Consider the following 23,562-nt stretch of genomic DNA (forward strand, 5'->3'; position numbering starts at 1 on the left):
TTTCTTTGAAGAATCTCTTTCCTTGATTGTTGATGGGGTTGACCTCTCATCTCTCTCATCTCCTTGTTGATCATTTTAGATTTCTCTTTAGAGTTCCTTGCCTCACCTTGTGAACTAGATTCACCTTCAACAGATTCATGAAAACCAAGACCAGTCTTGATAGCAGGAGACCTTTGACTACTAAGAATATCATCCAAGGCTTTAGTACTATCTTGAAATCGCAACAGTTTATCCTTTTCTTCTAATTTACCTTTTAAGATATTTACCTCAATCTGAAGTTGTTCTTCCTTTTCCAGACATTGCTTCTTCAAAATTTCTTCAGACTTTCTTCCTTCTTCCATTTGTTGCCTTAGTTTGAGAATCTCCTTTTCTTGTTCTTCATTCAGATCCTGCTGCATTTGACGAATTCTGAAGGCACATTCCAGCTGAGATTTTAAGCTGATAACTTCGTTTTCCTGTTTTTCAATAGCTTGGAGTAGATCTGTATTCTGCTTCTTTGATTCTTCAAAATCTTCTTTTAGTGAGAGGATCGTAGCTTCAAGCCTTTCATAATAACTGGATCTATCTCTGAGTTTCTTGATTGTTGTGCTCTTTTCATTGACTTCATTTCTTAGTGATGTTACTTCGTCCTGCAACTTTTGATATTTGTCTTTGAATAACTTCCTTACCTTGCTTCCTTCCTCTTGTTGAGCCTTTAGTCTAGTAGCTACTTCTTTGAAGGCACCATCCTTTATGTTCAATAGATCTTCTTGATCTCTAATTTTGTCCATCAGCCTTTTAAATTCAGCCTCTATTTGATATCCTTCTTGCTCACCCATAAGAGCACATTCAGTTGTTTCGTTATCACTTACATCACCTTCAAATGGAAAGATAGCTGGAACATCAGAGGATAACAAATTCATACCTGATAGTTCATCTTCATTCTGAAATGATTCTGAATCTAATTCTGAATCTGAAGTGCTTCTTCCACATATTCCCCAATCACTACACCCACTGTCATAGTTTTTCTGAGATGCCTTCTTCTTCTTAGGTGCTTTCTTCTTAAGCTTCTTTCCCATAGTTCCACGGCTCCTTCAAGCGAGCAAGCTTCTACCAAAGGACCTGCTCTGATACCAATTGTTGGAAATAATACTGAGAGGGGGGGGTGAATCAGTATTATCAAATCAATAAAACTTTTTCATTTCCATACTTAGATACATATACGCTACTTCAATTAAGGGAACCCGCGTGTATACGCAACTGTGTCTAATGCAACTAGCGTATATCCAAAATACTTATGATTCAGTTAATCCATTAAAGGTTGATCTTTAGTTAGTGCATCAAAACTTCATTAACCATATGTACAGTAACCAGGTGCAGTAAAACATAACAGATCATCACACACAAGAAGCACACATGAACACCATGATATAAGGTGGAAACCCAATGTGGGTGAAAACCACCTGCTGCAAGTCGTCTCTATCTTCTTTTAATAAGAAACTTCATTTTACAATAGTTCTATATTGGTGTAGTCTTATACCAGTACGCAGGCTTCTACCTGCAGAGGGCTACAACCCTCTCTCGTTTTCCAGACTCTCCTGGATGGGAGCTACAACCCCTTAGCTCTTGTACTAGCTGATCCATTTACTAGTACGTAGGTGCCTGCCTAATGAAAGCTCCAATCTTCACTTGTTCTCTAGCAGATTTGTCATGTGCTCTTTCCAACCCTAAGGGAAATTTTACCCTAAGGGATATTACAGAGTGATTTTGCATGCATGTTTGAAGGGATAGAATTTGCCAAGGGCCTGCTTAGGGAGTGCACCTTGCTTAGAAAGATTTATCCTAATCTTTGCCACTACCTTCAAGGGTGAGCACCTTAAAGTTTTTTACTTCTACTAAAAACAAGTGGGGAGGTTATTTTGATTTGGTGAACTCTGGGTGTCAGTACATGCATGTACCACAACAGGTACGTCTGAAAACTGTGCTCTGGTGACATTACCAACTCAGATTTCATGATCATAATTAGTAATCAGTTTTATTTTGGGAAGACGAGCGCTCAGATCAGCCTGTTGACAGCAGGTTTTGGTTACAGTTTGAAAAGAACTGCAGAATTTGTGAAGGAAGTGCACCTCAAGATAGCAGATTATGTCTGTTTTTGTAAACATTCATGCATGAACAGCTATAGTCTCATCAAAGGAGCGCCCTAATGGACTATTTTCAGCAAGGTATGGATGAACAACAAAACTCAAGGTGAGTTCTGGGCAAATATTCCAATTTCAGCAAGCCACTGAGTAAGAGGGCAAGTGATTAATCCATTGTAAATTAATGCTCTTGGGTGCTTCTGGGTGTTTAAAGGGCAGCACAGTGTGTTTGTTTGGGCCTGATCTATATGCAGATTTAATAATTAACAAGCACCAATGATATATCCTAAGGGCACCCCTCTGAGACTGGAAGAGCATCAGTCCAAACTGTATCCGTAATTGCTTTGTGTTCCTAGTGATCTTGGAGGAGTATTACCCTTTATTCCAAAAGGTTTAGCCCCTCCTCAGAGCCCTCATAATATGGAAGGAAAACTCTAGACCAGGTTCCATGGGAACTTTGCCTAAGGCTAGGAGCTGCATCATCTCTCTTATTTCTTCTACAAAAATTTTGAACCTTTCTTGCAACATTGCTGTATCCACATACTGAGATTTCCCCTTTGTCAATTTTCCATTCTCATTTTTGTTGTAAGAAAAAAAGGGGATACTGAGCATGAGAGAAAATTAAATGATTTTTTATGCCAACTTGCAGTTTTCTTGTAACTAAATGGAATTACCCTTGCAACAGAGATAGAAAAGTAATAACAGGAACCAAAAAAGGGGCAATTAAACAATGGAGGCACATGCACACCCAGGGATAGGCTGCACCTACAAATCCGACCAATGGAGGAACAAGTCTCCAATAAACACCAGTTACTAGTTGATTGTATTTATAAAATGATATCAGATATACAATGAAGGGGGAACACCTAGTTATAGCAATAATGATGCAAAAACTCTAACAATGCCATAACTTTAAGCTTTAAGCAACTAATAAAGTGATTAGGCCCTTATTATATATAAAAGTGGTCTTTCTACAAAATAACCTTACTACAAAATCATGACCACAGACAAAATAGCTCATGTACAGTGTCTAATACCTACTAGAGATATTGCGGTTAGGTACAGAAAAGTGTGTTAAAGCAGACATCAGGTTGTGCAAAAATTAACTTAGAAGATACAAGGAATGAAATAGCAGAGGTACAAGTTGCAAAGTTGTGGGATGTTGAAAATTGAAAGTCACAATAAAAAGAAAAACATGTTCAAGAAAAATGTAGAAGAGTTCCATTATTCTAATGCACATAGCTAGAAACAATCTATAAGATACCGACAACGGCCTTAAAAGGTCTTCCTAGGATTACATGTCAATAGAAACTTACATCTTCAACTGCAATACCAAAGTGACCAAAACCAGTCCCCAATTTGTAAGAGTCTACTCCATAATCTGCCAAAAAGCAACATAAGAGTGAATCACGGGATCACATTCATGTGGATATGATTGAGATGAGCCATTTAAAAAATTTATTTAACCCATCTAAGAATTCAGAGTATTAAAATGCAACGCAAATTTACAGAATCAAATTACATGTGTATTCAAGTAACTGAACTTTTAAATTACTAGAAATTGCAGGTTTTGATTTTATCTTTTACAAGCATAAGGATAAGAATACTAAAATAAAACACATAGATCTTGAGAATACTAGAAAATTCAGATATTGAATATGTGATATATCACAACACTGCAAACTCACTGTATGTAAGCTCCACCACAAAATTAGTCTCCTCTGGACCAAATCCTAGAAAGGCATTTGTGTATCTTTCTTCAGGAATGTCTCGCTTTCGAAGAAGCTTCATTCCCAAGCATTCAGTATAAAATCTGCAATTATATGGAATATCAAATCAAGCATCCAAGCAAATTAGGTAATGTCAGGAAAGCGAACTATATTGGGATATTTCATATAACTGCATACTTTATAGTTTTGTCTAAATCCCCAACGCGATAGACAACATGCAGTAGCCTGCGTTTATCCTTTTTAGACCACTCTTGAAGACTTTCCTCACTAACCGCGGCATCTGCTTGTGCCATATTTCCTTCAGCCCTCACATTATTTGATGTTTTGACTCCAAAGAATCTTGCCTGCTGAAAACCTGAAAAGTAAAAAGGTCATAAGAAACAAGCATATACCTTTGTCTCCAATGGAAATCTGTAGCAACAACTTCAATAGCCAAAGCATGTTTGAAAAGGAGAGAAAGACAAAAAACAATCAAAAAAGTGGAAAGAGCATTTCCCCAATGTGATGCTAGAAATCTGATTCAATTTTGTTATCAATGAATTCAGCTGATGTTTTTCAAATTGTTAAATGACATCAAGAATGAAGTTCCTAGTTATATTCACTCACACCTTTTTATGTCTAAACTTGTTACATAACTAATCACCTATTAATAAATAAGGAATCACAACTGTTCGTTATGACTTCTCACTTCACAAGTTTAAATATTCCTAAAGGGCAGCAGGAGTGGGTGGGAGTCTTCAAACTCCAATAATTTCTTATGCATGCAATCTAGGAAACGTCTCAAACAATTTGGCTGAAACATATGCTCTATGGTGTTGTCTCTATATCACTTAGGAGACAGGTATTAGAACTTTATCAGTCCTTGGGGACTCCATGATATCATCAAAGCAATGATCAAAGTGTTAAAACATTATCTCTAGAATCCTACCCACAGGATCAAAGTGTTAAAACATTATCTCTAGAATCAAGCAATAAGTGAATTCCTTTGTTAAAGTCTTATTTTTCCATGTAAACAAAGATTTAAATGAGAGGGCAGATCAATGGGCCAAACGAGCGACTGTGTTCAGCATTGGCACCCTGGTAAAAAATGGGGTTCATGACTCTAGGGTCATTTCCTAAATTTATGTTTAACAAATTTTTAATGCACATTAAAAACAGAATGAAACAACTATTAATTACAAGTCGGCAACGCCTTGCTAAGGGTGACCCAAGCATGCAAATAAACCTCAGTTCATTGCAAATGAATGCAGTTCTGTGTATTGGTACATTTGAGTGCCGGGGTACACTTTCATGCCAGCATCATGTGCTAGGTATTCTGATAAAGTTGTTTTGGTAACCTCTGGATTGGTTTCCTCTTAGCCTTCTGTGTGTGAGAGAAGTTCAATGTCTCAAGCTAAGTTGCATGGTTCGGAGAAAGGGAAATGCATGTCTGAAACAGAAAGATGCTGGAAACTTGAACCCCCAAAAATCATGAAACAAGGAAACGTAAAATCAAGAAATATGAAAACGTGGTAGTATATATATACCAGGAAATTATACTGAAACTCTAATAGAAAGCATTTACGTTTTATGTTTTAACATTATAATTTAGAATAAGGATACAAATTCGTGAATAAATAAGCAAATACCATGGCCCAAGGCCCAAGAAAATCATGCTACAACAAATACCTATGTTACCAGATCCGGCAGGCGGAGGGCCAAGATCCACGGATCTGATCCGGATCCGGCAGGCAGAGGGCCAAGATCCATGGATCCATGGATCTGATCCGGATCCGCCTGGAAAAGTGTGAAATACAGCACGGTGGCAGTTCTTCACTTTTATGGAAATGGAAATCTTCTCCCAAAACCTAAGTTGCCGGAAACGGCTACCCTAACCCCCAAAAAGGCGTTTTCCCGTTTCAGATCCGGATCCGGGAACGAAACGCCGGAAAAACGCCAGAAAAACGTTTTGGTGCAGTTTTTTGTTTTTGGATACGGGACGTTTTTTTCAAACGGCGTTTTTGTAGAAAAAACGTGCCGTTTTAAAATTTTGAAAACGTTTTCTGAAATTCTGAAACGTATTTGGAAAAATTTTAAACGTTTTACAGCAAAAAAACGGTTTTGAGGTCCGCAAATACCAGATTTATTTCGTTTTATTTGAAGGCCAACCAAAAGCTGCAAAACCCATATTTTTGTCTCCCAACACGCTTTCTTGAATTGCATCACACAAACCTGTGTTTGATTCTGCTTTTGCATCTATGCTGCTGGAGTTCCGAGGCTCTGCTAACATTAACCTATTGTGACCTTGAAATCTCAACCACAGGTTTATGACATATGTGCTTCCTAAAGTTTGTTTTTCCAGTTTCTTAATATGCTTTTGAGCATACTTGAATATATTAACTGTGATTTCATTTGTCATTTATCAACTTCTATGCCATCATGTAGTTTTGATTAACGTGTGTTTGTTCCCGATGAAGTTCTTTCCAAGTTAGTAAATTCACTCTCTTGGTTTCCGATTGAGAAACCTCAAACCTGTTCTTGGAGTTATATAAAAAAAGTTAACTACTTGCCATTTTCTTGAAGTTTCATCAACCCTGTTTTACTGTTTTTGGATGTATTAATATATTATGCTTTTCTTTGAGGCACAATTCAAATTTTATCGATCTACTTGCTTACAAATCTTATGTAAACTCTTTAGCGTATATATTTTAATGTGGCTTGATTATAAGTCTTCGACTTTTAGTTTACAAAAGGTATTTTGTTATTTTACACTATATTTATTTGCCATGCATAGCATGTACATGTTGAGATTTCTCGCTTAATGAGGGACATTCTTTTGTCTCGTATATATAGAGAGGCTCAAAATTTCAAATAAGTTTCCAAACACTGTCATACACTCAAGAAATTATACTTGGCTGTCTTAAAGTAAGGCTTTGTGGCAAAATATGCTAAGGCAAGCACATAGTTTTGTCTATCACATGCAAACTTTCACGGCAAAACTTCTATCCAACCCTTATGGGACATGTAGCCATTTCTGGAATCCTCCACTAGAACCTGACACCTGTCCGTGGATTTTGGAACCAAGGAAAGAAGATCAAGTAAAATAAATGTAGCAGCTGACTCCACCAGATAGGACGATTTCTAGATGCTTCTAACATGATCCATGATGGGATTTTAAACAAAAAATTACCAAAACCTTTGCAGTTCAAGTTATTTGAAGCCTCCCGGATGCGAGTGGCACCATCACCCTTAATGTTTCTCATGCAGGGAATTAAAGTCCGGTACTGCCAGCTGCAGAGCAGCGTGGCTTCCCGGGACTTAACCTCATGCGAGCAGGGGGAAGGTATTAATGCTGGATCGGTTGGCGGATTCGCATTAATGCATTGCGCTGATCGACGCAACATTCTCTCAGTTATAATCATGCTGCTCCACAGCGGTTTTATCATGCCTTATGCTCAGTCGCTCGGCAACGGAACCTGGTTAGCGGAGGCTGTTGGTGATGGACTGATTCTGGTTCACCGCCGCGAGCTCCAAGCCAACATTATCAAGGGTAAGTTCTCCCCTGTTCTGGATTTACGCATTGGTTGTATTGTGTTGTCGTCTGCAAGTTCTGTTGGGCATCCCTCTCGCCTCAACCGACTCTGTTCTGTTGTCTCTCCTGTCTATAATCTATCTGCGCCCTACCTCCTGTCTGTCATCATGGTTCGTTCGGGCAAGAGGCATCGTTCAGGGGGGCGTCGTGACAGCCGCTTGCATCCCCCAGCCGGTCATGCTATGGAAACTGCGCTGGAACCCTTCAATCCCCCCCTCGTCCACGAAGCTGGGCCATCTTTAAGCTCTGGTCGTAAGCCTATTCCGAACAGTGCCTTCCAAACCACGCACTTTAAATTTCAAAGTAATTTGCACAGGCCCCTTATTACTGCTCACATCACCATTATTCTTTCGGAAGAGGAAAATCAGGTCTCCCCTCTGGCCTGCATTGCTCCTGATCCTTCCCAAAGCAGTGAGCATTCCACGGACAAAGACAGCTTGGAGAATTGGAAAAATGAGAAGTCTGAACAGGAGGAATTTCTCAAAAATCTTCCTCCCCTTGAAGATACAGGACCTGCTGCTGAGGAAGGGACTCATGGTGAAGCAAGCCATTCCATGGCAATCCCTGGCAGCGACTTGGGCGGCAATGAAGGTCTGAGAACTGGTGGTGCAGGTCTGGCTGAGGAGAAGAACCATGGCACGGCAAAGGAGGGGTAGCGCCACCTGGGACTGCCTCCTTTTTTTGTTTCGGCTACTGTTTCAGGCTCACGGTCAGGGTTCAGCGCTAATGTCCTACTGTTTTTGGCTTCCAGCTGGGGATTTGGTGACACATTATGTGCTGGTTTGCATTGATTTTGTGTTTATGTGCTGGCTCAGTTCTCTTTCTCGGCAAAACATGTCACTCTTTATGTCTTTTATCTGGTTTCTTGATCTTTGTAACTGGTCTCCCCAGCTTCTGTTTGTAAAGGGGCAGTTATGTTCTGTTGAGCGCTTTCAAGCCTCGACACTATGTAAAAATATTTTGCCTTACAGTTAATAGAATTTAGTATTTGCAGAGAAAAAAAAAAAAAGTTATTTGAAGCCCATCTGTTGAACTGATTCTCATTTCCTACATAAAAAATTAACAATTTTGGAACAAGAAGCAAAGCTAGCAGAAAAACAAAAATAAACCAGAGGAGCGGTTGATATAGTGAACCCCAGTGACATCACATCACCCAAAATTCTTGCCATGTCCATTTCAATGGAGCTGCTTTTAAATTTACAGAGAATTAAACTTTCAACTTTTGAACTTTCAACTTTTAAACTTTTGAAAAACCATATGAATTGTAATTTATGAGTAATGATAGTAGACTGCCAGTCATAGTTCATTTTGTACTTTGTAGTATGTACTATGTAGTAATTAGTATGCATTATTAATTTTGGTAATGATGGTGTCCGTGTAACTTGTCATGTTGATAACTTGATGTTTGAAATTTGAAACAAAAACTTGATGATATGTTGAAACTTGAAACTTGAATCATGAATGTTTTAATAATCGTTAATGATGTTGACAATGTTGAATGTTTATGGCATATGTTGAATTGATGACGATGAATCATGATAGATCATAGATGATAATCTAGATTCTGAAATATGAATGGTAATATGAAATTTTTATTTTTAAAATATATATATATGTGTGTGTGTGTGCCGTTTCCTGCCGTATCGTATCCAGATTTTTTGAAAATTTGCCGTATCCGTTTTCTGGTAACTTAGCCCGAAACAGATCCCGAGATTGTATGCCGGAACCGCCAAAATGAAACAGAAAAAACACTTTAGGTTTGACTTGCGGTTTTAACTTTTAGGTTAAACAGTTTAAAGTAGGCCCCTCTTCGTTGTCGGCAGCACCATTCTTTATAAGTCTCGAACAAAGTAGCTGCAAAACCACAAGGCAGACAGCGAAAAGTTAAAATAGTCGAATGTTATTATATTTCATTGTTCTTTGAATCTAACCATTCCAAACACCGTGACCGCAGACAGCCACAGGGATTATATATTGTTCTTCGACCATTCGACAGTGGGTAGACAGCGACGGCAGACAGCGAAAATAGTTTCTTCGACCATTCCAAACACCGTAGACAGCTGCAGCGATTGTTCTTCGACCATTCGGCACAGCAGACAACGACTATTCCATTTGGCAGTGGGCACAAGCTTGTCGGCAGACAGCTATTGTTGGCACCCACCAAGCAACTCAGACGGCTAGCCAGGTAAAAAAAATCACGATATGCATATGGTTGAAAAAATCCCGATTTGCATTATTTAATATTTTATTATTTAGTTGGCTATTGGTGCAATGATACTTATAAGTTATAAGGGTCATTTTATAAGTTATAACTGTATATATTATACAATATAATAATTATTATTATAAATATAATTATATTATATAATGATTATTATAAATATAATTGTCATTTATTGATTTATATTGGTAGTATTTAAATTTTTAATATTCAACCATTCAGATTTTAATATTTTATGATGATGTATTTTAATTGTGTATTTTCATTTATATTTATTTTATTATGAAGTGTTAGAAAATTTCAAAATTATTTGTTAAATTTTAATGTATTTCAATTTTTTATTTTTATCATTATGTATTTTAATTTTTAATTGTATATTGATAATATATTATAATTTGAATTTTATATGCAGTTAGGCAACCTATAGCCTATAGACCATTATCATTATGGAACCATCACAACATGAGCAGAGTGAAGGGGAAATCATCAAAACATACCCAAAATCTCCTCTATGGCAATATGTGGAGATTATTGGAAAAAATCCCGGAGGTGGTTCATTTAAATGGAAATGCAATGAATGCCAAGATATCAAAAATGGTTCATATACTAGAGTGAAGGCCCATCTCACTGGTCAAACTAACACAGGGATGCCAGTATGCACCAGGCCAAAAGATGCAAATGGCTGGCAAAGGTTTGAGTTCTGGAAAAATGAAATAATATGCATCTTTGCAAGAAGCTGCTGATAGGAAGCTTGCTAAGGGAAAACACCCTGTGCAAAGCTCTACAACTAGGCCTCCATTGCCATCTAGGCTTGCTGCCACAACTAATAAAAGGCCCACTCTAGGCCCTCTTGAAACAGCTTTCAATAATCAAGGTAGAGACATAGTCGATGAACATGTAACTCGTTGCATCTATGCAAATAAGCTAGCATTCAATTTGGTGCGTTCCCCTTATTGGCAACAAATGATTAAGGTTGTTAATTAAGCGCCAAAAAGGTACAAAAGCCTTGCATATGAAAAGGTCTGCACTACTTTGTTAGCATCAGAGAGACAATCTGTGGATAGACAGCTATAGGCAATCCGGGATACATGGGCAGAAACAGGTGTGTCCATCATTTCTGATGGATGGAGAGACCAAAGAAACCATCCATTAATTAATGTTGTTGCAGTATGCCCCCAAGGGACAATGTTTTTGAAGGTTGTTGATTGCAGTGGAATAGAGAAAGATGCATCTTTCATATCCACAATTCTTATTGATGCAATAGAAAGTGTGGGGCCACATAATGTTGTCCAAGTCATTACAGACAACGCACAGGTTTGTAAAGTTGCAGGTTTGATTGTGGAGGGTCAATATGATCACATGTTTTGGACTCCATGTGCAGTACATTCATTGAACTTTATGCCTGCCAAGATTGGTGAGATTGAATGGATTAATGAAATATATGTAGCATCAAAAGAAATCCAAATGTTCATAACAAATCATTCAATATCCCAAGCCATTTATCGAGGTTTTGCAAAGTTAGAGCTACTGAAGGTACTTTTAAGTTTTTTTAATCAATATTATTTGTATTGGAAATTCTTATTTTTAATTACAAATTTGTATATGGTTTCTCATTTGAGATTTGACTTTTTGAAACTTGTAGGCTGTTAAACTCGTTTTGTCTCCCACACTCTTGTCATAAAGAAACTTGTGGAGGTGAGACAAGCATTACAAGCAATGGTCATTGACCCTCTTTGGGAATCATGGAAGACTTCCACTTCTGATAGAGGGAAAAAAATCAAGTCCATCATTCTTGATGATGCGTGGTGGGACAAGGTCCAATACCTTCTACGGTTCATTGAACCAATTTTGACCTTGATCAGGGCATTTGATACAGATACACCTTGCTTGGGTTAAGTTTATGAAAACATTGATAGTATGTTGGAGAGGATAAGGGAAGTTATCAGGATAAGTGAAAATGACCCTTATGAAACATTCTATTATTTAGTGAAGAACATCGTTACAGAAAGGTGGAACAAAATGACCACACCATTATACCTTTTGGAATATGCATTGCACCCTAAATACTATCATTCTAAAATTTTGTCTTTACCTGGTAGAACAGCACCAAACAAGGATTTTGAAGTGGTACAAGGATATAAGACAACTTTGAGGAAAATTTATAGAGATATAGGAGTTGCAATGGAAGTCTGCCAAGAATTTGGAGGGTTTGTACAGTCTACTGGTAGCTTTTCAGATCCAGTAGCTATGGATGATCGAGGGCATCTTGATCCTATTACTTGGTGGGGCTTCCATGGTGGGGATAGTATTCATTTCTCTACTCTAGCCACCAGGTTGTTATCACAGGTTGCTAGTTCCTCATCAACTGAGAGGAATTAGAGTACATATGGCTTCATCCATTCAGTGAAGCGAAACAGGCTGGGAGCGGCAAAGGCTGAGGATCTTGTTTATGTTCATTCCAACCTCCGTCTTCTATCACATGTTGAACTAGAGTATAAAAAAGGTCCGAGCAGGATGTGGGATGTGGAGCCTGAGATCTTTGACTTGAACCTGACACTGAATGCCATGACTCACCTCAACCTACTTGACGATATTGTTCCACCACCAGTCCAGCCTATTGATGCAACTTCCTACATTCCAGGACCCCCATCATCTATTCATGATGTAGAGTTGCAATATGCAAAAGACATAGATCCATTTGAGGATATGTAAATGTATTTATTGTTATCATTTATGATATTATGATCCTTTTTGTTACTTTGTATGAGGGAGGATGCATCATTTCAGTGTTTCAATCTTCATATTTACCAATCAGTTTTCTAAAAAAGGTTTGATGGTTTCATGGAGTACTTGATTTTTTAGCTCTAAAGTATTTTTTTAATTTTAAAAATATTATTATATTTTACTTTTTGTGTACATGACGTATCCGGATCTTGGATTTTCAAAAAAATAGCAGATCCAGATCCGTATCCGTATCCGTATCCGAATCCTGGTAACATAGCTTGGATCTATGCAGTCACTCAGCTCCTCATGCAAGTTTTCTAACTAAAGTGAACTGATAGCCAAACTAACAAGACACTTGGACACTGAACTAAACTGGAACTTTCTAAACCTTGAACAGCAGCAAACTGAAGATGAAACTAGGATTGACACATGCTTGTATGCACCCTCCACTCCCCTGTATAATTGCAACTTCCTCACATTCTGCTGCATCCAACAACCCAAGCAGACTATTGCATGAACCTACTGCTGTGTGCACCCTGGTGAAGTGGAGACAACTAACCAAGCTAAACAGGTAATAATTCTAACATGAACAATATGGAGAAACTTTCAGTTAAACTTGAAGAAATTATCTTAGATAAAAGGCTAGAAACTGAGGATAACTCATGAATACAGGGAACTTCCACCTAGACATACAACACTTCTGTTATGTAAAGAAAAATCATTTATAAATGAGCTATTTTGCTTATAAGCTAATTATTTTGTAATCTAAGGTCATAAACTTATGATCCTGGGCTATTACGATATCCCATTATAATATTTGTACATGGCCACTTATGTGAAAATAAGGCCTGAACAGGTAATTAGAGTGACAAGAAGTAATGAGGGCCTAATTAACCCTTAATGGTAACTTGGGTGTCAAGTTAAAGTTGTACTCCCTATGTTTGCAAGTTTGCATAAAAATGGGTTCCATATTTCTGTATCAATCAATCAAGCTATGAATCAAATCTACTCCTTTTCCATAACCAAGATCTTTTGGAAAAGTCTTCCCTCAATATTTAGGATCTGTACGTGAAATCCACTTGGATGTGCAAGTGCCCCCAACCCAATATTGTTATGTTTTTTAGCTCACTCTTCTTTATTTCAGTTCCTGCATTTGCAGTAGTAGTGTACCATTTTTTACATTTGCACACATCCATGCTATAGTGAAACTCTTTAAGTCGTTGATATTTGTCAAAATTGACCCCACTTCTGCGAGAGATGTCTCAAAGTTTGTTCTTCTAATCAATAAACTATAAAAATGAATATGTGCAGCTGATTATGAAAATCTGCCCTTACAGAATCCTAGTGATGAATTTGTGCTCTGATTTTAAATCACAAATTTCAAACCGGTTATAACTTATAATATGTCAATACACAAAGAAGGTTATGTTAAAGCAAGGTTAAGTTGTACTTAATAAGGACATTTATACACTAAAAAATTAAAAATAGACCCTGCTCTGCAAATCAGCATTAACCTGGAAAAAAACATGCAAAAATAGGCACATGCACATACACACACTCAAATACAAGAAACTACGCTAAACTACATTCAAACTAGGCATGCAGCAATAGATAGCTTTGATATTTAGTACACAAGTATAGAACATCTAATGTGACATAACCTGTTGGGAATCTAAAAGAACCTTGCACCTTTAAGCAAAGACATTTAGAAATTCAGATAAGTACCGACCTGTCCTACAAAATCACTTAAAGCAAAACCATCGTGCCTACAACAGCATAGGATTTTATATTTCAGATCTCTAAAAACAAACACAGCCCTGATTCTCCTCTCTGTCTCATTGGATTTACATCAGCACTCTTTAAAGGTCTTTCATTTCCTCTTAAAAGATCATACTGTAAGCAAATTGAATTTTGGCTATAACTAGTACGCAACAAACCTTTATAGGAAACAGAGAGCTGCATCAAAATTCAACCACTATGGCGTCAAATGAGTTAAGCCCACATCAAAGCAAATTCCTGTAAAGATACATTGATTTGTTTGATAGACTAATCTTAATCAGAAAAGAATGTAAGAAATGACTCAGTTGTATAATTCAATGTCTGAGATCAAGTACTTTTTTTCACCATAGCCTAACTGTTCTACGTTTTGGAGGTTTTCCAGGCATAATTTTCAGTCTAATTTGCCCGAAATGGGGAGGGAATTTGTTGGAATCACAAGTTTGAGCTGTCAACTCTGCACAATGCAAGTGCCCCAGACATTTTTCAGGGCGCTGAATCCACTTATGAATTCAAAAACACATTTTAAACAACAAAAAATCATGATGTGACCAAAAATTGTTTCGCCAGATTCCAACCAAAAACTCCAAAACATATAGTCAGACAATGCCTTTTTTTTCAACCATAGGACCATTTGCACCAGTAGATAAGAGATGCTCCATTGTGTTGAATTATAACAATATCAGTGCTGGTTCATTTTAATTTTGAGCATCATTCTGTTAAGCTTAAATTGAAAAGGTTTTAGCTTTTTAACTAAAAATTACTTCTTCCATAGCATTTTAAAGAACAACAAGACCTGCTCAAGGAAATTCTCATGTTCTACTTGAAACTATTTTGTAACTTGTCATACCTTAATTTACTCAAGACATTAGACAGTTCAAAATAGCCCTGATTACTATAAATTTTAAAATCATGTTGCACAGATTTTAATAAAGTCTTTCTTGGCTATATTTCTGTTTAGGTCTTTCTTAGGTAACAAATTGGCTTAGATTTGACTAAACATAGCGGCTTCTAAAGTAGTTCATTTGGTAATTTGAGAATTCAAAATTAATTAAATTCCAAAATGATTTTGAATTCAAGCTGGCCAAGCTCGGGACTCAAAGATAACTCCTTGCTTATTTAGAACCCACATTCTTACTGTGGCTTGGTTAACACCAGCCATTTACAAATTTGTCATCATCAAAGTCTAACTGCTTACAATTTCACTCAAAAACCAGAGATTTACACTAACAAGTCAATTGGGTCCATGTTAAAATTGGCAACTAGCGCCAAATTCCACTTTGGGCAGCTTCTTTGGGAAAGATAATTGCAGCATTGAATTCCTCTTTTCGAGAGGACCAAAATCGATCTAAAGATCGTCAAATTTGGACAAGTAGAAGTGGGATTTTGAATTTATTCTCCCACACGAAAATTATCAAGGTCAGCCTTATCTCTAAGTCAGCTCAATCAATAAGTCCAAAAGACATGTCTCTTCAACCCCATCGACTAGTATATATTGAGGTGCCCTCAACCTCATTTCACACATCCATATCCAACTATTCTCTCTGAAATAGCCGCAGAAGAAAAGGATCTCCAACGAAGATTATTAGGGCATTTGTTTTGGGCTGAATTCCTCAGGCAGGAGGCTGAGGTCAATATGGAGAAGATCTGGGCTTATCTGTGGCTCATTTATCATCTACTTCAGGACCAAGCTAGAGGCAGCTTGAGGCAAGGAGGACAAGAATCATCTTGGGTGCAGATTTGTTGTAAAAAGGAGCCGCAGACCTAGGGCAGTTTGAGCGAAGGCTTATTTAGGGCTGCTTCTACTGTGATCAAGTGCGGCTTCCTTATCAGAACAGGCCGCTAGACTGAAGGTGAGTTTGGGGTTTATTTTCATGTGTTCTTATACTCTGAGTTGGGCCACAGGAAATGCTACTACAACAGTAGGTTGCAAGCACTTGTGAAGAGTCCTAATAGCCTAATTTAAGTCTTCTTCCTCAGCCGCTGTCAAGGAGAGAAGGCCACAGTAAAATCAAGAGGTCATTACTCTTGTTTGAAGACAGTTTCATGATTCTGTTGGTTCTGAGCAGCTGTAGTGTGCCTTGACAAGGAGCCTCAAGTCCTTGTTCATTGTTGGATGCCTGGAAGAGGTCAGCTATGGGAGCAGCTCATTGAGAAGGATGATCAGTAACTTCTTGGAACCCTAACCATGCTGTAAGCTCTGCCGACTTAACAGAACAGAGTTTTGGCAAGACTATTTTGATTCATATTATTGTACACTCTCTCTCTCTGCTGATCATATGATAATAATAATAAGAAGAAGAATTGATCAAGGATTTTCCCCATCTTGGGGTTTTTCCCTGGCTTGAGCCATATCATTGTGTTTTCTTGTCTTGGCTTGTCTTCTGAAATTACATTTAATGTTCTTTCTTTAGCTACTGTCATATGGTAATGGTTAAAGTGATTGCTTATGGTCAAATAGAATTGATAATGGGCTAATGAAGTAGCTAACTTATGCAAAGGACATGTTAATCCTAAATTTAACAGTCCAGCCCATGTGTTTCTATGATTGGGTGTTATACTCCCCCCCTAGGTTCTATTCTCAGAAGTGACATGACAAAGCTTCAAGCTTTTACAGAATCCGGTTCAACCCGGGAACCATCCTCGGAATGAGGGGAAGTGCCTGGTGGGTTTTCCTAGGAAATGCATTATGCCAAAAAATTATTTAAAAAGAACAAGAGTTTTGCAATCATAAATCAGCTCTAACAGCCAGAATAGCCAGGGAAGAAGACCTTAGTAAAAGCTCTAACTGTAATAAAAACTTGCAACGGCAATTAACAGACTGCTATCTTCTGCTACATATTTATTTTTGGTTTTGATCAGTATCCCATTAAGTTTAAACTGAAAAGGCTTTAATTTTTGCCAAAAATTTACTTCTATCGTACAATTTTAAAGTGCCACATAATCTAGTTGACACAACTTTCTCCTGTCCTATTTTAAACTAGCTTATAAACTTCTTATATCTTAATTTAACCCATCGTGTCAGAAAATCTTAATTTAACCCATCTTGTTAGAAAACAACATGTTACGCAGAATTATGTTGAGGCCTGTCTTAACTAACGAATTGGCTTCCATTTGATTAAATGTAACAACTTCTGAAGTAGCTCATTGCGTACTTGAATAAATCAAAATTAAATCTGCCAAACGATTTTGAATTTTGAGCTGACCAATCTCGAGGCTCACAGATCTTATTAGGAACCCGCATTCTAACTAAGTTTTGGCCTGCCCCACCAGCTTACGATTTTGGCATCACTAAAGTCTAGCCGTTTACGATTTCACTAAAAACCAAAATATAAATTACAATCATCAATCACCTCTACTAGGCATTGCAAAGCAGACCTTAGTAAAAGTTAGAACTGTAATAAAAACTTGCAACAGCTAAGATAGTTATCTCCTGCTATTAATTTTTTTTAAATTGACCTCGCGAAGTTCGGATCTCAAAAGCTTATTAGGCAACCACGTTCTCACAGTCTCGGGCTGCCTAAGAACTTTCAGCCATGGAAGTCTAACTGCTTACATTTTACTAATCGCATTTTAAGATATTGGCGAAGACATTTTCTAAACTCATTTTAAACCACAAAGGATTCGGCCAAATTTAATCGGATTTAATTTTAGAAGAAATCCCACCATACATCTTCAGAGTCGAGGGCAAAATACAAATCGATACGTCCAGATATGAACGCCAAGCGAGGTGACCATCATGCAATCTTTGCAGGTAAAATTCTATGTATTTGCCGAATTTACTTGAAGATTTTATCAGAAAACAAAGAATTCAATGAAAAGAACCTCCAATCCTATTTAGCACAACTAGCTCTGGCAATCCGTCTTATGTTCTATCTGTGGTATCTAATCTATTATTTTACCGTAGGGTTCATCGGGAGCCTGGTTAAAGGATAAGGTTGAGAAATTTCGGTTCATCGTTTAGGTTCCATTAACAGCAAAAAATGAAAACCTAAGCTAAAATTTGGGGATAATAAGTAATAAACCACGGCTAAAATAACACCTCTTAATCGGAATAAAATCAGACTGTCAAGCCCCCGAACTCCCTAAAATGCTTAATACAAGACTAACGGCCACTTCATCCAGACTAACAAACAAAAAAAATAATACAAGAAACAGCATACCAGCTCCAATATGCACCAGGGTAAGCCTGCGAGATAGAGCACCAGGCCTTAATGCGGTTCGAACACGCGCACGGTTTGTTTCTCTGAAATCGAATGCCGGCAGGAGGGCTGTGGAAGAACGCAAAGCCAACGGCTGAATTGAAGATGATGCCATCATCACCATCCTCGCCATTTGCATGCTCTGCTCTGCTATGCTGCTGCTTCTTTGTCAATGGGGAGTCCTTAGCCCAATATCTTGGCCCGCCGCCCGTCGAAACATCGCATTAAATGTAACATTCTTCAGATGGACACATGTCCTCTATAAAATGCGATCTCTCGTTGTCAAACATTTTCATGGTTCCATTGTTGAAATGAAAGATGCTCACATTTTCATCGGATGCTCCCCCATCCTTGTGTTGTTCGTATTCTTGGGGTTGAGCTTTTAAGAGTGGTTTTCGTTCACTTTGGGAACCAGGTTTGAGAGGTATCTTATTTTTTTGTAATTAAAGATATGTTGTCAAAGCAAAAAGAGCAAAAGAATGTATGTGGGTAAAAGAGAGGTATCTTATTTTTTTTTTGTAATTAAAGATATGTTGTTAAAGTAAAAATATGTATGTGGATAAAATTTTATGATGAGAATAATATTGAGTTATGAGTGGTTTATAATGCATTATATGCATATAAGTATTTCAAATTTGGTTTGAAGTGTAAATTTATAGGTTGATGTGATAATTGATTTATGTATTTGATATTAGCATATCACAATATCATAATTGGTGATTTAAACACGATGGTACCTCTTTTCAAGATTCCCAATTTTAGGTTTAATTTTTTTTTGTAAAAAATTAAGTTGGTCTACATTTTATCTCTGTGGTTGATCTAGATTATGCAAGAACGCAAAAAAATTCAAATATACACCTAAACTCATAGATGCAGCAAAAATAGAACTTCCTTTCATTAATATCAAAGAACTGAATTATGCTTACATACAAAAATGGAAATAAACTAGCTCGGGCGATGGTAGTTTATATTTGAGAAGAGATGTGGCGACTAGATGCCTCTGAATTGTGTTACAGTGAGGCTCAAAGGCCTATTTATTATTGAGAAACAATGGAAATCCCTAAACATCCAAAAACCTAACTCCAGGAGATGAAGTGCCAAAATTGTGGGCCCCATTTGGGTAAATTGATACATCAACTTCCCAGGGTCACAACTTTCGCATACGATCTTCGTTTGGCTTCATAATACCTCATTTCGAAGATATCAAAGAGGAAGCCGAGAACAAATCAGTAGATCAATTTATGATTTTTCTGGCTTCTCTGTTTCCTTAAAAACATCTTTTAGTGCCTCAAAATGGCTCCATAAGTTTAGGACCCAAAAAAACTGCCAAAAATAGTAAGTTGTGCTACAATTAAAGAAACTAAAAGAAACAACGGTGGGGATCCAAGTGGAATAGGTGGGTGGCCACCAATATCCACCTAGATCAGTGGTGGATTTATTCCACATGTTACATGAGAACAATACTCAAGGGGGCTTCTTTGCTAATGAAGTTATAAAAGGAATGATGATGGGATTTTAATTAATTCCATTCTTATCATCAATCAATACCATAATGTCTTTTACATCAAATTGGATGCATTTAATTGCTTTGTAGGTGGTTGGAATCCATGAGACTTGCGGATATGGTTTAACACGAGATGATGCCCTTCATATGGTGTATGTAATTAAATAGCAAGTTTGTGGTGGGATATTGTGTGAGCTGAAGGAATGAATCGTGCAACAAGGCTATCATTATGCAATGAAGGTAGTAAAGGTAAGAGTTGTCCTTGAATCGATGTGTCTTCTCCATAGTGGTTGAGACCCTTTCTCTATCTTAAAGTGGCTTTCTCTTCCAAACTATAAATTTTAGTGATGTCTTGTAAGAGTGTGGGTCCCTTATGTCCCTAAGTGAACAAACTAAAGATTTACAAGACACTACGAGACATCTCCAAGTGTGATTGACAAATTAAATGCTCGAATTGTGGCTAATATGGACATCCTGATTCAATAGTGCCAACTTCTTCATTGAGTATAGGATGAAAACGAGCTCTTGCATTGTCAATTGGATTCAATCTTACTTGGAGGTCCATTAGTCCCTCGAAATTCTCCCCTCTCGGCCATCTAAAATTGGGAATTTGAAGTACCCACTCACCTCGCTCCAGACTCAAAGATGAAAGCATCGACAGTGAATCAGGTAAACACTCTCAAAACCAATGAAGACGATACTCAAGGTTAAATTGCATGTGTTTTCAAAGTGTGTATAATATTAGGTCTATATCTTTGGTTGTATACAATTTAATACTTTTATGAATCTATATTACTCCTCCTAGTTATTTTGGATGGTTTTTATATAGTACTAGATGTCTTCGAACTCTAGGAAATAATTAGTTTTTCTCTTACAATAATTGCAAGCCCAAACCACGGATTTTTACTTAACATACATTCTCCACTTCTTATTAAAGAAAAACATCACTTAAAGATACTTATGTGTTTTCTCCATTTCACTTTCTTTAATTTTTGTTTTTATAATACCCTTTTTAATACAAACTAGGTACGGTGACATATTTTATATTGTGTAGAACATCAATATATTTTACTACTACTTAGTGGATGTTTTAACCCTCAATCAACATCACTAATGAAATAATGTCACGTTACATCAAAAAGTACATCATATAACCCAAGTAAAGGAGAGGATTCATAACCTCTTTATGTGCATGTATATCCAAGAAAATAAACAATTAAAATACACAACCAACCCCTTGTCTTTGTCTTTATGAGTATGCACACTATAATATATCCATCTTAAACCCTTATCTATTCATGTGATGAGAAGTGGAAAATTCGTTAACACTAATGATAAATTCAAGAGTAATATGGATTTATGTTTAATTGATTATATTTGCATTAACTACATACATAGATTGATATATATCCATCTTAAGTCTTGTCACATATATGACTAGAGCTAGCTAATCCATTGATGTTAATAACGAATCCAAGGATAAGATTAATTTATGCATGATTAATTGTAATTGTGTCACACTCACACTATTATATATCAATATTAACTCCTTGTCTCTTATGTGATGATACATAGCAAACCCACTAATGCCAACAAAAATTTAGATCTAACATGGATTTGTCTTTATAATGGTTATAATTGTATTGAGAGCCACATTCAATGTTATTACAACAATTGTAACTAGGCCACTGCAAGAGGGAAGTGATGCCACTCAACACGAAGTGCCCACGGTCCCCCTGATGCCTATGCATGAAGCATTATCATCAACAATTGAACTTGGGTCATCACCAGGACAACCACTCTAAGTTGCCACTAGACCACAACTTGACAAACAAAAATATAGTTGGTCATAAGTAGATATAAGGGTGGGCTCTAATCCATGTACATCTGCACATGGAGTGCAATGCAAACCTCACACTTTCAACCACTACCTCCAAGTGCTTGTATGGGACCTTGAGCAACCATAAAAACTTCATTATTTGGCTATTATTTTTATTTTTTAAATAGAAATGACTACTAGTTTTCATTAAATCTGTGCTCAGTCACGGAAAATACCCAAGAGAATTACATGATCAACTTGTTCAAAAGCATCTAGAATAACAGTTTGCTTCTAATGACCCATGCACATATTATAACAAAAAGTCTCAATCCTACCAGTACTCTTATTTTTCCAAGTAGTGTATATTCAACAAAATTGGTACAAAATACATATACATTTGAAACCAAACATAACAGACATAACAAAAGTGATTAATCTTCAATATGTGAGGCTCGTTGAGGTCTATCTTGTGAGGGTGCTCTCTAGAAGTGTTGGTCAGACAAACCACCTATAACTGAAGTCCCATGATAATGCTTCTCAAAGCATCTATCTCTCCTTCCAAGCGAGAAAATTTTTGGTGCAGAGCCAAAATTGTGTCAAGCTGACTGCACTCAGAAGTTTGTTGTTGGTACATTATTTCATTCAAATCATAGAGTTCCATGTTAATAGTTTCATTCTTCCTACATTGATCACAAATAGTGGAAGGCGAAGATTGCAATTTTGAGGAGTTGGAATCCATAATTATGTTGAGAATATGCAGGTACTAGGCAAGAGGAGCTACAACATCTAAATTGCAAGGAGAAAGCTATCAAAAATTGTTAAGAGAAAGCGCTTTGCCAGGACGATTCCCACGTGACAATACACAAACACTACTAATAGGGGGAGTGTGCCTTATAAACTCAAAGCACGAGAAGACGAGGCAATCCATGAGCTGAATCACCACTAAGGTGAGGACTGAGATGAAATTGAAGGTCGAAAGCTTACTTTCAATCCCAAGAGGATAAAGCGCCACAAAACCCAACTATAGCGATGTTGCACCCCAACCGGATTGACCCGACAGAGGAAAGCCTTCAACCAAACATGAAGCTCATTACAGAGCTTCCAATAGTGCCAACGCTTAGACGCCACCCTAATGACAGGGAAGAACCACTCCAATTTTCGTTAAGAGACCTTAGGTTTAAGCCATCATTGTTCAAAATATGTAATTAATCAAGGGCTCCCATAACGATATTTATTCTCCTCACACCATTAAAACTGCAGCCAAGCCATCAACTTGAAATAATTGTTTTATGTACACCTGCACAGAGGGATCATTTTGAGACGATCCGAAGGGATGCTACCATAACTATTTTATAATCAGGATGACGTGAGGGTCTATTCCGTGCAAGTGAATTTAAGGATAGCATGCTTGCATGGATCAAGCTGCCAGGTTTATCCAAGAATAACTGACAATGAATCATCATGATAGAGACAGGGGAGATAACTAAGTTCAATATGCATGCATATTAAAGACTAGAGGGAAGGGAGGAATGAGGGGAGGGGTACAGGGGTGTTGAGGGGTAGAACAAATAAGAGGGATACATAAGGGGAATAATCATGGAAACCTTTAGGGGATTAAAACATTCCCTATTACACCATTAATTTCAATTTGTCCCTTGGGCATTAGACAAGCTCTGTTGGCTTGAGAATAAGCTTCGGAGTTAAGGTTTCTAAGGATGTGGAAAAAAGAAGTACTGGAAAAAGAGAGGAGGATTTTGTTTATTCGATGAAATAAAAGACTTAGGGTAGTATCTTTGTGGGGGGGAGTTCTCAAATAATGAATTATTATAAAAGAATCACCCAAAATAATTATGTCTTTGATGTTGCATTCTTGAGCAAGAGAGACTCCTAGGAAG

General features: G+C 37.3%; 1 protein-coding gene across 1 annotated transcript in view; it reads right to left on the reverse strand.

Moving 5' to 3' along the window:
- LOC149261387 (lactoylglutathione lyase-like) overlaps positions 1-18,684 on the reverse strand; it is an 80,919-nt gene extending 62,235 nt beyond the window's left edge. Inside the window, exons 1-4 of the mRNA XM_089422136.1 lie at positions 18,306-18,684; positions 4,028-4,205; positions 3,809-3,933; positions 3,437-3,501 (exon numbers count right to left, since the gene is read on the reverse strand). Of these exons, the coding sequence (XP_089278262.1) occupies positions 3,437-3,501; positions 3,809-3,933; positions 4,028-4,205; positions 18,306-18,483 (546 nt within the window). The 5' untranslated portion in view covers positions 18,484-18,684. The remainder of the gene's footprint in view (positions 1-3,436; positions 3,502-3,808; positions 3,934-4,027; positions 4,206-18,305) is intronic.
- Positions 18,685-23,562: the final 4,878 nt, after the last annotated feature.

This window comes from Pinus tabuliformis, chromosome 6 (genome assembly GCF_031772625.1).
Source record: "Pinus tabuliformis cultivar Carrire ecotype Pingquan chromosome 6, CPIR1, whole genome shotgun sequence".
In the NCBI taxonomy this organism is placed as follows: Eukaryota; Viridiplantae; Streptophyta; class Pinopsida; order Pinales; family Pinaceae; genus Pinus; species Pinus tabuliformis.